This window comes from Aspergillus campestris (assembly GCF_002847485.1).
Source record: "Aspergillus campestris IBT 28561 chromosome Unknown P168scaffold_1, whole genome shotgun sequence".
NCBI classification, from domain to species: Eukaryota; Fungi; Ascomycota; class Eurotiomycetes; order Eurotiales; family Aspergillaceae; genus Aspergillus; species Aspergillus campestris.
Window position 1 is genome coordinate 2,087,529 of NW_020194336.1, and position 13,639 is coordinate 2,101,167.

The following is a 13,639-nucleotide window of genomic DNA, read 5'->3' on the forward strand; positions in this document are numbered from 1 at the left end:
GGCGTACGGGTGAAGTTTGTCGGATCGTAGTTTTTGAGCTCTACTAATCGCATTAGGCTGAAAACGCAGACTCTGTGGAAGCGTTAGTTGACTGGGATATAAACTGATGGACGAAGCTAGGGAACGGTGTGCATACAGTGTTCCCACGGAAAACAAAAGTGTCAATTGTATCTTCTGCTGCAGAACCAGCTTCAACCGCCATACAACCACCACGGGTAACAGCAACAATGCCACATCCTCTCCCAGTGATAGCCCCGCGGTGGACATGAACAATGCCACTTGATGGCTGATACAGTGTCCTTTGATGTTCCCCCTCCAGTAGCGTTCGACGGGCCAGCACTGGAATATGTGCGCAAAGATTGCCGCGGCGCCCCAGGCTAACGTATAGAAGATTAGGACCGTGGTGATGACGCGGACCCGCGCTATTGTACCCAGGGTTTGGCGCATGAGCATGATGATCGATAGCTTAATTAGGATCTGGCCTGTTGCCCAGAACTTTTGCTCGAGCCAGAAGGCCTACCATAGTTAGTATCATCGCTGTTATCAGCGCGCAAGACAGGGTGTGAAGGACGCACAAAGGTCGCTCGAGAACTACTCGATGGGGGAAGGTCATGTACATCCTTGCCCAACCCGCTGAATACCGCTTGAATAGAGCATGGTGTTAGCCGCATATCACGCCGATGATGAACCAGAAGAAAGGCGAAGAAGGTCGAACAACTTACTGACAAGCACGCAAGCCAAAAACCCATACGTCGCCAGCAACCCCAATCCCATAAACAGATCCCCAACGTCGAGCCTCCCGTTCGTAAATCTCCGGCTGTACAATCGCAGGATATAAAACACGGTGGCGATGACACTACCTGCGACGGCGACGCTAACGACGGTACGATTCCAATAACCGAGCTCGACCATACTGCCAATCAACAGGTTATTGGAGACTGTCGCGATGGACGATCACGCCGTATAGGTGAGGCGGCGCGCATCAGTGGTGGCTGCGAAGTCTGTTCCAATCGAGATATATATGATAATGTCCTAGACACATAGAGGAGAGAATCTCTGACTTTGTTTCTTGGTACTATAATAATAATTGAAATAAAGATGTAAGATACGTGCTGTGGTAGCCATGATCTCGAATCCAAATTAGGGTTCACAAGCCGAGGCAGACAGTCTTGATGTCATCCCGAGTTCCAAAGAGTGGCGAGACCACTCAACACAAGTCGCCTCCGCGAAGTTCCATCCAACCAAAGGCAATTCTAGATTCATTTCTTTGTTCAAAGTCATCCAATCGGGGGATAATCGGATACCGGCTAATCTATTTGACCATCTACGGCCCGAGGATTGGATGGAGACTCGGGCCATCCGAACCCGAGCCTGAGAACTACTTAACTTTTGGTGTTTAACTGACCTAGCTGTCAAACGTGGGATAATGTAAATATTTTCGTATTCATGTACAAGTCAACAGTCGAACCAAGGATGAAACGCAACCCTATCATCCAATCGTGACCGTCTCCATCGCTTCTTGGGCTTTCTTCGCCTTCGCCCTCACCCGGTCGTCCCCTGGTGCCTCGGCCACCTCTCCAAACCCTTTCTTCCAGAACTCCCACCTCTCGGCACACATTGTAGCCGGTCCATGGTATAGCTTCCCACCAGCCAAAGCGCGCTCCTCACTCTGATTTGTGGATGTAGCATATCCGACCAGCTCCTTTCCGGCATGCAAGACCCACTCCGCAGCTGCATCAACATGCATAGCACCAATATCCTTGTCGTCGCCTCTATTCTCGAGTGCATCACGCATCGTCCAGACCGCAAAATTCACCCATGTGATGGATGGAAGAGCTAATAGACGCGCAGCAAAGGAGTTCAGATTGACCCACTCTGTGCGCGCCTCTTCTGGAGAGTCGGTATCTGGTGCTGAGCAGATTGAACAGGGTCTGTGTCAGTAAAGCAGCCCCCTAGTGCCATGCTATTTGGCAAGTGACAGGAAACAGATGGGTACTCACTGATCCATGCTTCCCTCATGCTAGGACCAAGAATAGGAAGGTCAGTCCAGACTTTGCTCTTGGACTGTAGACAGTAAGATCAATGAGGGTATTCAAGTTGATTAGAAAAATAAGAAAGAAATTTAATGTGAAATAAATAAAGTCAGCTGTAAGAAAGTATTTTTGCCCGTACCTCCCAAATAGATACTGTTGATGCAGGTATCGCCGTGAGCGCCTGCAGCACTTCCACCAGACGGTCCAGACCGTCGCTGGGAAGCTGTTTGGCTAGATCGATGACAACGGCCCACGTTTCCCATAGGAACGACTCAACAGACGGGCCATCATTCTGGGTGTTGGAGATCGGTGCTTCTCCGAGCTTGTGGATTGATTGCGCGACTGTGGCTGCGGAGGTGGAAGTGGATTGGACGTAATCGGAGAGTAGAGTAAAGAGACGGGTCCCTGTCTCTGAGGGGGATTTGAGACGGAGGGAGTATGGGCCGGATGTCATTGTGCTTGAAAGTCTGAATGATTTTTACCAAAGATCGTGGGGTGAGTGTCCATTTCGTAGATTGACCTTGAGTTGTTGCCTATTTATTTGGCCGTGATAGTGACTTGCGGGGTTGTTGATAGTGAATGTAACCTCTTGCGAGACCTGAATGGTCAGGCATCGCTCCCACGAGAATGGTGAAACTGTCACGTGTTGCCAGCGTCACGGGGATCCAGGATTGACTCTTGGCGCATCTCATTTCTTGACTTCTTTCAGTTCTCTTGCTTTGTTGTTCTGCTGCCTAGATTCTTCCTGGGTTGATGACCACTCGGATGACGCAATCTGATCTCATCTGCCCCAATCAAATCGGATCATCTCTGGTCGGTGCTCAACTAGGTTTCCAGAACTTCTCCTCGTCGGGTACGCCCTGTATGGATCCACGGGTCAAATATTGGAATCTGGGTAACGATGGATGTAAGAGACAGATATGCCTGCATATCCCTTTCTCACGCTGCCCATACTACAAAGAAAAGAGGAAAAAACAATACCTCACACGGACTATAAGCCAATTATAACCATTCCTTCATGCCAGTTCAACACACCAACGTTCATGCAGCATGGATCGGCGGCGCATTCCCCCTAAAATGACTAGTTCGGCTGCTGGCATGACAAGACTGTGATGATCACCTGGATGGTATTTCCATGCCACAGTGGTTGGCAAGGGTGCTTGATGGGCCAAATGTGACGTATATTGCTCCCTCTCAGCCCTATGGGTCATAACTTGGTCCTTGGATGGACAGGAACCATGGACCAGCGCGGACCTCCATGCCAACCATGCGGAAAGCGAGGGGTTGTATGGTCGGCCCTACGCCTCGTGTCTCGAAGTAGGAAGTGAAGACCCGCCCGGTCTGACCGGGCGAATCCAAGGAGAGCTAGCCCCCACCAGGGAACGCAGACATCAGCTAGCCATGCCCTGACAGTCTTCGGCCGGGGGAATGTCCATAAATGTTATCTCATCCCAAGTTTTGCCTCTTCGCTTCTTTCTTTCTCTCCTGATATCTATAATCAGTCGCTGCATTGACCGCTCTCGAAGACTGTCTTCTGGAGCTCTTTGGTCCAGCTCCCCGCGACTCAGGACCCATTTATCGGGGGCGTCCCGACCACCGTGGAACCGAGTCCCCACCTTTTTCGATTTACTACTCAGATCCTTGGCAACAACAGAAGACAGATTCCCGGCTTGAAGGAGCCGTCACCGCTCGCATACCATCGCGATCATCCCAGATACCATCCCGATAGACACGTTAAATTGATGTACTATCCATATTCCGCGCCTCCGCCCCAGGGCTGGTCTGGTGGCTACCCTCCTGCGCAGCCGTGGATTCCTCCGCCACAACCGTATAAGAACCCCGCCGACGCTCATACCAGGTAGCAATTTTGACTGACGGATCTATCCAGTTACCCCCAATACCCTTCACCGGGACCTCCACCACCGCAACAATATCCTCCACCACATCCTGGCCACTACCCTCACCCGGCATCCTGGCATAGTCACACACCGACACCGCCTCCCCATCCGTCTTCCCCCTACCACAGTAAGTCGAAGCCGACCATGTAGCAACAACTCGATTGACGTCGGTGCGCCTCCCACTGCTCACACTACGTAGGACCGGCACACTCATGGGCCCCTTCTCTCCCGCAGCGGCCACCCCAGGGTGCGCAGCACTTCGGCCATGGTGCTCCGTCAAACTATCGATTCCAATACTCGGATTGTACCGGCCGACGCAAGGCACTTTTGATCGGTATCAACTATATTGGCCAGCCGAACAAATTGCTTGGCTGCATCAATGATGTCTCCAATATGTCTGTGTTTCTCCACGAGAAGCATGGTTACCGGCGAGAAGACATGGTGATCCTCACCGACGACCAAAAGAATCAACTGAGCGTCCCGACCAAAGCCAATATTTTGCGGGCCATGCACTGGCTGGTCGAGGGAGCGCGGCCAAACGATTCGTTGCTAATTCATTTCTCCGGTGGGATTCAACAAAACGCAATGACTTATACAATCGCTCATTTATTTTTCAGGGCACGGTGGACGGACTCCCGACTTGGATGGCGATGAAGAAGATGGTAAATTTGTATCTTGGGTTTCGCAGATATGTGACTGACAAATTCAAGGATACGATGACGTTATTTACCCCGTGGACTACCGCGTAGCAGGACACATCGTGGACGACGAAATGCACGATATCATGTCAGTCTAGCCCCCCCTCTCAATATTGCGGTGCCATTGACTCTAGACAGGGTCCGTCCTCTGCCGTCAGGCGCTCGACTCACAGCGATATTCGACTCCTGCCACTCCGGCACCGCCCTGGACCTGCCCTACGTGTACTCCACCCAGGGAATCCTCAAAGAGCCCAACCTCGCCAAAGAAGCCGCGCTGGATCTCTTCACCGCAATCGACTCTTACGGACGGGGCGACCTGGGAAGTATAGCGCAGACGGCGATTGGATTTTTCAAAAAGGCTACCAACGGCGACTCCGCCCGCCAGCGGACGGTATTGACCAAGACTTCTCCCGCCGACGTGGTGATGTTCTCCGGTTCTAAAGACACGCAGACATCGTGAGTCTTTCCCTCTTTCCCTCTTTCCCTCTTTCCCTCTTTCCCTCTTTCCCTCTTTCCCTCTTTCCCTCTTTCCCTCTTTCCCTCTTTCCCTCTTTCCCTCTTTCCCTCTTTCCCTCTTTCCCTCTTTCCCTCTTTCCCTCTTTCCCACTTCCCCTCTATCCCAGTCTCCATTTACTTCTACAACTTACCCACTAACCAAAAACACAGAGCGGACACCTTCAGAGACGGCCAAGCCCGCGGCGCCTTAAGCTGGGCATTCATCAAATCTCTACAAAAGAACCCGAATCAAAGCTACCTACAGCTTCTGAATTCGATCCGATCGCAGCTTGACGGCAAATATACCCAGAAGCCGCAGCTGAGCTGTAGCCATCCGCTAGGTGAGCCCCGCTTTCTTAGTGTGCATTGGATGTCCTCAACTTGGAGTCTGACCCAGTCCGTAGATGTCAATCTGCTGTTCGTGATGTAACCTTTCCAGGCTATAGATAGTCTGTAGTACCTACAGTATGTGATATGATTTATGCATGTTTGCTGGTGTTTGTTTGTATTGTTGCATATTCGACTAGGATGAAGTAATTGGATGGGAATGCTTTTGTCCTGGTCACTGGGGCTTATATATCATGTAGAGGACACTTTGTGTCTACCCTTCTTAGCGTGGGAGATATGTACCGCTTATTTATAACTCGTAGGATAAATGTTTAGCTAGTAGAAAGACGATGCGAAAGCCATATCTCTTATTTGTAGAGGTAGTCTGGTAGCTGAAAAAATATACAATAATATAATATAATAGAAGAGAAGAGAAGAGAAGGGAAGGACCTCTGCTTTCGCATAGATGGCTAACACAATTATCAATTAGCAGCACACCACACAATTTGACATTCAATATTTGAGAAGTTGAAGACGAGGTGTATGGAAGACGAGGTGCATTGATGAGTATCTCATCGCCGTGGAGGCCAACTGAACATCCAAGGATGGTCGTTGCTGTTGTTGTCAGTGGTGGTGGTAGTCTGGGGTAAGTTGCGTAGCGAGTCTAGGATATATGTGTTTGTGGGTATATCTCCGCGGGAGCAAAAATAGTCTAGTTTATGAACAGGTTGTGGACTACTTGCTCTGGGGATAGACTCTGTGGAAGGAATAGAGGTAGAGGGGTAGTCCTTGTTTATGCCATGTTCTTGTTGTCGTCTGGCTCGTGTGTTGAGCTCAGGAGAACTGAGGATCCACGGTGGAGGAGAGGCGTGTCGGGCGGTGACCTGGTCGAGGGAAATAACCGGTTGACCGTATATTGTGAGGGGCGAGACCTGCTGGTTAGTTGTTGTTGGTGTTGGGTTGGTCTGCAGGGCGGGGTCGTACAGAGTCGATCTGGTTGTCGATGGCGTTGAGAGTGGGGCCTTGGAACACAGCGCTCGTTGGATTGTGCAGCGTGGGTTTGGGAGCCAGTGGTTGCCTGAGGAGGACTGGGTGTCTCCGGTGGCTTGGTCCAGTCTGTTTGCTTCTTTCTCGTGTGGTGGCGAGGAACGATAGTTGTCTACGGGGTGGGGGTCCTCTGTGGGTGGATGTGGATGGTGGAGGATGTTGAGTCTGCCTTCTTGTTCGGCGATGAGTTGGTCGTCGAGTGTGAAATGTCGTCTGGGAGGGAACACTTGTTCTTCGATGGGGGGACTAGTACCGCGCTTCGAGGGGGAGTATAAGCTAGGCGAGTCAAGGTGTAGAGATTCTCGATCCGGAAAAGGGGACAGAGACCGGTCTTCCCAGAGTCGTGCATTCCTATCATCTCCGAGTGGCGTGTCCAACGGCTCAGAGTCCAGAAGCATTGGCTGGGACGAAGCGAGTCCTTTATCGGCCAATTGGCTGCTCATCCGTCCAGCGTTTGGCCGCTGTCCATCGATCCTGATATCCAATTTGTCGATTGTGCCGACTTCTGATAGGTCATCCTCCTGTCGGCTCGTCCAGACTATCTGGGTATCTCCTGGTCGAGATTGGTGAGAACTCAGCCTCTTCCGGTCAGAGTCCGTCAGCCTCCTTCGTTTGCCGAACCGTCCTGTCTCTTCTACGGGGGCGAATGATATTTCGAGCGGACGGGCGGCTGAGACAGCGGCCCAGTCAGACTTTTGAAGTAGCTGTTGCTTGAGGAAGTCAGTGTGGGTTGTTGTTTTGAGTGGCGAGGGGGCAGTGGAGCATGGAGGTGCGATTGGGACACGATCGTGCTTTGAGGAGTATTGGTTAGTGTCTTCTGAGTGGTCCAGACAATCAATTAGTGAGCTAACCTCTTCTTGTGTCTCTTTGTGGCGGAGGACTTGCTGGGTGTTAGCTGTGAAGAGCGACAGATCTGGAGGGCTCGCCCGGGCTTTGAATCGCGACTTTGATTTCTGGAACTTTTGCTTCCGGTTGTTTAGTTGGGTATTTCCTTGGTTGGAATGGCGTCGGAGACGGCCTCCTATCCAGTTCATGGTGTATTTGGGGTTGTAGGTGTTCACACTGTGAATAGAGAATAGGGGGAGGCTTGATCAGGCCATAGATAGCGATGCGCCAGATACTGCGATCATGTGAGCATCAGATATATTGTATGTCGGGACAAAGAGACAACGAGAGAGACAGCGAGCGTGGGCATCATTGAATTCCTGTCAATCACTGAGTGCGTCTATTGCCTTGACATATGTGCCACTTAATCATTGTATAATCCCGAGAAAAGAGAGAAGATCTCAACCATAAGATTTACAATCAGTAGTACTGCTATTATCATGAGCAGTGGGCACGACAGTATACATCACCCGTCGACAGGATGAAGCACTTCCCAATATGATATTGGTTTGTAGACTTCGACATGTTGTAGCTCCTCCAACCATGTACCTACCATACTCTACAGTATCCATAAACAGATGATTCCATAGGATTGTCCCACGGGCGGCCCGTCCCGATACGAAACCAAACCCAGGCGTGGTTACAGCACGATGGGAGATGTATCAATGAGAGGAGGCAAACCAGGAAAACTACACAAACAGGACAAACAGCCCACTTCCGCAGGTCACGTGCTCGCTTCAACAAAAGCGCGCACTCATCCGGGCCATTTTCTCTCTCCGTCTTCCATCCGTAAATGTCACCCACTCATCCTGATGGCAAGTCACGATGATCAGATTTCCAGCCAATGGATGGTTTGTCAAATGCAGATGGCCATCTTGGGATGCTGAGGGGCAAAGTCTCCCCACCTCTTGACTCAAACAGAGTTCAAAAAAAAGCTCAGAAGAGTTCCTACGATCCAGGTAAGCCCACGAGATTCCTTTTTTATTATATTTATTTTATTTTTATCCCGCCTACATCACCCGATCTGGCGTCATGGTCAAGAGGTTTCATGATGATTCCAATACCAATAAGCATAGTTCACCTGAGGTCTTTGTGCCTTTGAATGAAAACTGTATACCATCTTTCATCTTTGTCTGATATATACTTCTTGACCCACTGTCATCACTGTTACTGTTACTGTTTTTGATTTTGTGTGTCCAAGCGGCTGACTCAGAAATCTAGTGCTGGAAATAGAAAAACCAACAACCGGTCAGGAACCATCAGCGACAAAGAAAGGGAAGGGGATGAACGGTAAACAAATAAAAGAGGGGCAAAAGAAACCCCCCCCCCCTCTAGGCTCCTCCGAAACGGAATGTCCGCCTGATTCCCCTGACGATGTAATGCTGCCCAACCGGGACTTTTTCGTCCTATCGGTCTGGTGTGGTGTGCCACAGCCATGGCCCTCGTAGCGCCTTGTACAACATCCAGTAGATAAATGCCGTGCTCAACCCTCATGAAACGGCCGTCCCTGGGATTCTGCCGCGTACTTTTGCCCTGTTGCCCTGTTGCCCCTCCTTTCGCAGCCTTTCTCCCTGGCGCTGAGACTTGGGCGAAACAAGGCGCATGAAATGCATGATGAAGTATCAGGATGGCGGGGAGGCTCGAGAGTCAACCCACAGGTGATGGCTGCATAGAATCGACGCTCCGACAGGCATTTCGGAGCGTAGTCATGTCGGAGGGGAGGATTGACGTGGATGAGATGAGAGCCAGACGATGATGGATGGTCAAACTTTGTCTCGGTCACGGAGTTCAGGGGACCCATCGTATTGTCCGGAATGATTGATGGAGGGAGGGGGAAGTGGAGAATCTGCCACATGGATCATCTGGATCATTGGTTCTCATCTCCAAGAGTCAAGATTATGATGTACTCAGGAGGAGAAGCATGAAGCGACAGGATGTCGGTGATGTAACGGATGCAGCGGGTCAGACCAATGACGGGACGGGCCCGTCGGGAGTTTCCCGCCTCACCGCTAGACTGAAGGGATCTAAAGTGATCTATCCACCTTTTTCTCTCCTCATCTCTCCTCATCTCTGCCACGTCAATCCGGATCCATTGGTTCTGGGGCGTTGGAGTCACCACCTGGCGCTGCACACTACCTCCAGCCATGTCTTGCAGGATCAAATCACCGTTCATGAACCTCCCCTAGACACTCCCTAGTGAGGCAGTCCGGTTGCCGCAGTCTGCAGCCTGCAGTTCCCGGCACACGCTTGGACCCCTCAGGCTCACCGTGAAGCCGCACTCCTTTTTTCTTTTCTCTCTCAGCAACTCTATAAGGGATCCTCTTTTCCCCTCCTTCTCTCTCTCTCTGTCTTTTCTCGATCATTCTCACTTCATTCTACATCTCTACCACATCAGCCAGATCAGCCAAATCAGCCCTCTCATCTCATCCACATCTCTCTCCTCTTTCAAGATATACCCACTTTGATACACACTCCCCTCGTCTCTCCCCACCATCACTCCATCTTCCCCCTACTATACCCTTTCACTCCGCTTGCTCTTGCTAGCCTCGTCTGCTCTTCCTAGTTCTCAGGTCTCACTGCATTGCAACATCTCTTTATCTTCCATCTCAAGTATCCAACCCCGTGGATCTTGAAACAGAAACATCCGTTCTGGTCATCACTACTATTGCCTCAATCCATTGCCCACTGGATCGCCTCAGTCCATATCCTGGATAGGATTTGCTTTTTCTGTTTTGTTCTGTGTTTATTCCCAGGCTTTAGTCTGAGCAACACTTGAATCGACAGACACCAGGTAGTTCCCTGCTTTTCTTCGTCTGCTTGTCTTTGGTTTTCTTTTCTTTTTTCTTCTTCGTCGTTCCCCCCTTTTTCTTCCTGTTTTGTGCCCAATCGCCAATAATCGACTATGGACCCCACCCTGGCGACTAAGAAAATCCTGCCGGATATTTCCAACGGACCCCCCCCCCTTGATTTTACTATTCCTGGAACTACTGCTTGCTGTGTCAGGACGGCCTAGAGAACTCGTTTTCTGTGGGCCTGACAGACATTGTCTTTCAGCTGCCGCTGTCAGACTGGACACCTTCGAGTGTTGCTTTATGTTGCACACTTGACGAATCCCCTTGGACTATTTCCCCTGGAACACTGGATAATCCACCCTGGATCTGTTCTGCCTATTTATGGACTCTCCCACCCCAAGCCTGGGGTGGTCATGATGATATCACACTTGAAACCCCAGAGGATTACTACCATACCAAACTGGATAACCGGATACCCATCCCGACTTGGACCTGAATGATGAATAATTCTGCCTGGATTGTCTTGAGCCGTGGATTTCAATATATGCATCTAGGACTTTATGCTGTCCTCCGACCAATACCCAAGGATTCTCCTGGTGTCAACTAATGTGTTGCACTTCCATACCCATCGGCCTGTAGTCTGCGACTGCTCTGGATGGACTCAATATATGAACTTTCCCCTGTGATCATGGATGACTCTTTTCGACCTGTAGCTTCCTGCTCAACCTGTGGAATACCGGCCTGAGGTAGAGACGCGACCACTCATAACATCCTGGCCATTTTGCTCACAAGAACTGGACACCCACCATGACCTTTTAACCGGACCTAGGGAATCGCACCGTCCATGTGACGGACAACTTCAAGTGGTTCGTACACTGCCGAGTTAAATTCATGCTTCGTCATTCAACTAACTCAGATCTAGGACAACATCTTCTGGATCTCTGGCTCATCTCACATGATTGATTCGTTCTATGTGCGATTGAAAAGTAGATGTACTGACTTGCCTTTCTCTAGTGCTTATTTTGCTTTCTTGTTTCTCCAGCCACGCTGGATCTCAAAAACACAATGTCTCTCAATGTCAAGCATGACCCCGAGGAGGTCTCTCTGTCCCAGTCAACCCTCCACAACATGGATCACATTTCCCACTGCAGACACAGCCAATTAGCCCAAGGAATCTCCAATATGGCCCCCAGAATGATCCCGGATGATGAACTTTCGAGCCAGGATAGTTTCTCCTTGACTTCTAGCACACACCAGAGCCGTGGAACCCCCACCGACCTCAAGCCGTGGGGTTTGAATGATGTGGATGCCCTTGACAGCGGTCTCGTCTCGTCAAGCAAACCCGAATCCCCTGAGGTCCAGATGCTTTCTTTCTCCATGTCCCAACAAATGATGCCTTCCACCGTGGGACCCAGTGATGTAGTCTATCACACCGGATCTGAGTTCCCCATGGGAGATCACAATGACCTGGACTTCTCCAATACGCAGGATTTCAACCACCACTATTCCTCGCTGGTGGACTTGTCTGCGTTTGATAATGATGCCAATGGCCAAAATGGGAACCAGTCCTGCCCCTCGGATGATAATCTCTCTAGCCATAGCTCGCACGATGATGGCCACATGGCCGCGAGCGAGATGTGGAACTCGATGGTGGCGGACACCCGGAATTACCAGGGGCACTTTGTCCCCGGCATGTTCCCGACCGTGCCCGTGTCGCCCCCGCTGACCGAGGGCGGGAATGACCTCGCCGTCACCACCTCTTGCTCCCACTCTGGATATCCCACGTTCATGTCTCACGAAGATGCCATGCTGAAGGATGTGACGGCGACCCCCGTTGGAAGCCAGGGCATTAACCTAGGCGACCCGCTGTTCCCCCTGACGCCGCCTCTCACCGACCAGGACCCGAACAGGTTAGTGCCCTTGCGATTCCCCGTCCGATATGCTTCATGCTTACCGGGGATGACTCACAGGACCATCCGCCCGTCGAAGAGTGCCCGGAGACCTACCATCCAGACCTCTCCCTCTCAGCCCCCGGCGAAACAGGAGCCGGAGTTCTTCCCGCCCCTTCCCGTGAAGGAGCCGCTGCGCCAGCGAGCCAAAGAAGCCACCGACCTCAGGAATCCCCGTGATCATCCGTACTATGCCTTGCCGACCCACAGTGATGGAAAGTACTACTGCCCGTTTGCCAATGGAGACCGCCCGTGCAACCACCCCCCGACTACCCAGAAATGCGCATACCAGTAAGTTACCATCAGCACATCCAACCCACCAAACATCCCAAGACTAACGAGAACAACAGCAAATACCTGGACTCCCACTTGAAGCCCTACCGCTGCAGGATCCCCGCCTGCATGGATGCCCAACTCCAGTTCTCCTCCAATGCCTGCCTGTTCCGCCACGAACGGGAGGCCCACGGATTGCATGGCCACGGTGACAACCCACACCTGTGCCTCTTCGAGGGATGCGACCGCTCCGTTCCCGGATTCGGATTCCCGCGTAGGTGGAATCTCTTTGACCACATGAGACGGGTTCACGACTACGCCTCGTCGGACCGCCTGAGCTCCCCGGATGCCTCTCCCACCAGTGGCCAGCCCCCGAAGAAGAAGGACAACGGGCGCAAGCGCCGAGTCCCCGGGGTTTCGACGGGCGCGCAGACCATGAAGCGCACCCGCTCCACCCAGTCCCAGACCAATCCCCTCAAAGCGGTCCAGCAGTCCTCTGCCCACCACGGACAGCGACTGCAGAACGCGGAGCGCAACTACTACAACTGCCGCTGCCGTCTGCTGGAGGAGCTCAGCAACATCAGCCCACAGGACTCGTCCATGCACGACAAGGTCAATGCCAGCCTCCAGGAGCTGATCACCTTGGGATTGAACTACCGTCACATCGAAGCCAGCCAGGCTGCCAGCCACATGCCCCACGGTCTTCCCGCTTGAATGTTTCCATCAGCAGTCCACTCCGGATTGCAATGATGTTTTTAAAAATGGACTGCCTCTGACTCCACGCATGAGCAGCCACCTATAGATCTCATCTCGCGCCGTGGGTCAGCAAGGAAGGAAAGCAGCCCGCGCACATATCCAGGCAGACCATCGGATCTATTTCGCTCTGCCTGATGGCTTTGCCATGGACTCATTCCCAGAGATACCGTGGACAGCCCGATGGATCTTATCACCGGCACTTATCTACTAGGGTCGAGCCCCGATCTCGTTGCCGGTGGACTCCACACTGATCCTGCATGACAGGACAGGAGACGTATCCACCGGCGGGGCATTTCTTTGTCTATCTCTTTACGCTGGTGTAAAAAACACGGCTCACCATGTGGCCACCAAAAATTGGGAAGGAATGATTCGGCTCTTTTTTCTTTTCTGTGGAGGCTTCTTTTTGATGTGCAGACACTGCGCTTCTGCACAGACCATTTTTCCAATTCCGGGAGACATTTACTTGCTCGCTCCCTTGTGAATGGA

General features: G+C 51.6%; 4 protein-coding genes across 4 annotated transcripts; 2 read left to right on the plus strand and 2 right to left on the minus strand.

The window, feature by feature from the left end:
* Positions 1 to 1,489: 1,489 nt before the first annotated feature.
* On the minus strand, positions 1,490 to 2,487 carry P168DRAFT_314524 (DUF3632 domain-containing protein; the record flags this gene model as incomplete). Its single annotated transcript, XM_024839785.1, has 3 exons — positions 1,490 to 1,905; positions 2,001 to 2,064; positions 2,173 to 2,487. 3 exons carry the CDS (start codon positions 2,485 to 2,487, stop codon positions 1,490 to 1,492), a joined length of 795 nt encoding a protein of 264 aa, XP_024697023.1.
* Positions 2,488 to 3,408: 921 nt separating this feature from the next.
* On the plus strand, positions 3,409 to 5,682 carry P168DRAFT_16454 (caspase family protein). The gene is made up of 8 exons (XM_024832864.1): positions 3,409 to 3,861; positions 3,922 to 4,058; positions 4,131 to 4,496; positions 4,549 to 4,593; positions 4,642 to 4,717; positions 4,768 to 5,085; positions 5,296 to 5,465; positions 5,529 to 5,682. The coding sequence occupies exons 1-8, from the start codon at positions 3,776 to 3,778 to the stop codon at positions 5,552 to 5,554; spliced, it is 1,224 nt and encodes a 407-aa protein (XP_024697024.1). The 5' UTR covers positions 3,409 to 3,775; the 3' UTR covers positions 5,555 to 5,682.
* A 386-nt stretch (positions 5,683 to 6,068) lies between these two features.
* Positions 6,069 to 7,532, minus strand: P168DRAFT_323562 (uncharacterized protein; the record flags this gene model as incomplete). The annotated part of the gene is made up of 3 exons (XM_024840700.1): positions 6,069 to 6,383; positions 6,436 to 7,289; positions 7,350 to 7,532. The coding sequence occupies 3 exons, from the start codon at positions 7,530 to 7,532 to the stop codon at positions 6,245 to 6,247; spliced, it is 1,176 nt and encodes a 391-aa protein (XP_024697025.1). The 3' UTR covers positions 6,069 to 6,244.
* Positions 7,533 to 11,240: 3,708 nt separating this feature from the next.
* P168DRAFT_294478 (putative C2H2 finger domain protein) lies at positions 11,241 to 13,111 on the plus strand (the record flags this gene model as incomplete). Its single annotated transcript, XM_024837959.1, has 3 exons — positions 11,241 to 12,085; positions 12,146 to 12,415; positions 12,475 to 13,111. The coding sequence occupies 3 exons, from the start codon at positions 11,241 to 11,243 to the stop codon at positions 13,109 to 13,111; spliced, it is 1,752 nt and encodes a 583-aa protein (XP_024697026.1).
* Between the last annotated feature and the right edge of the window lie 528 nt (positions 13,112 to 13,639).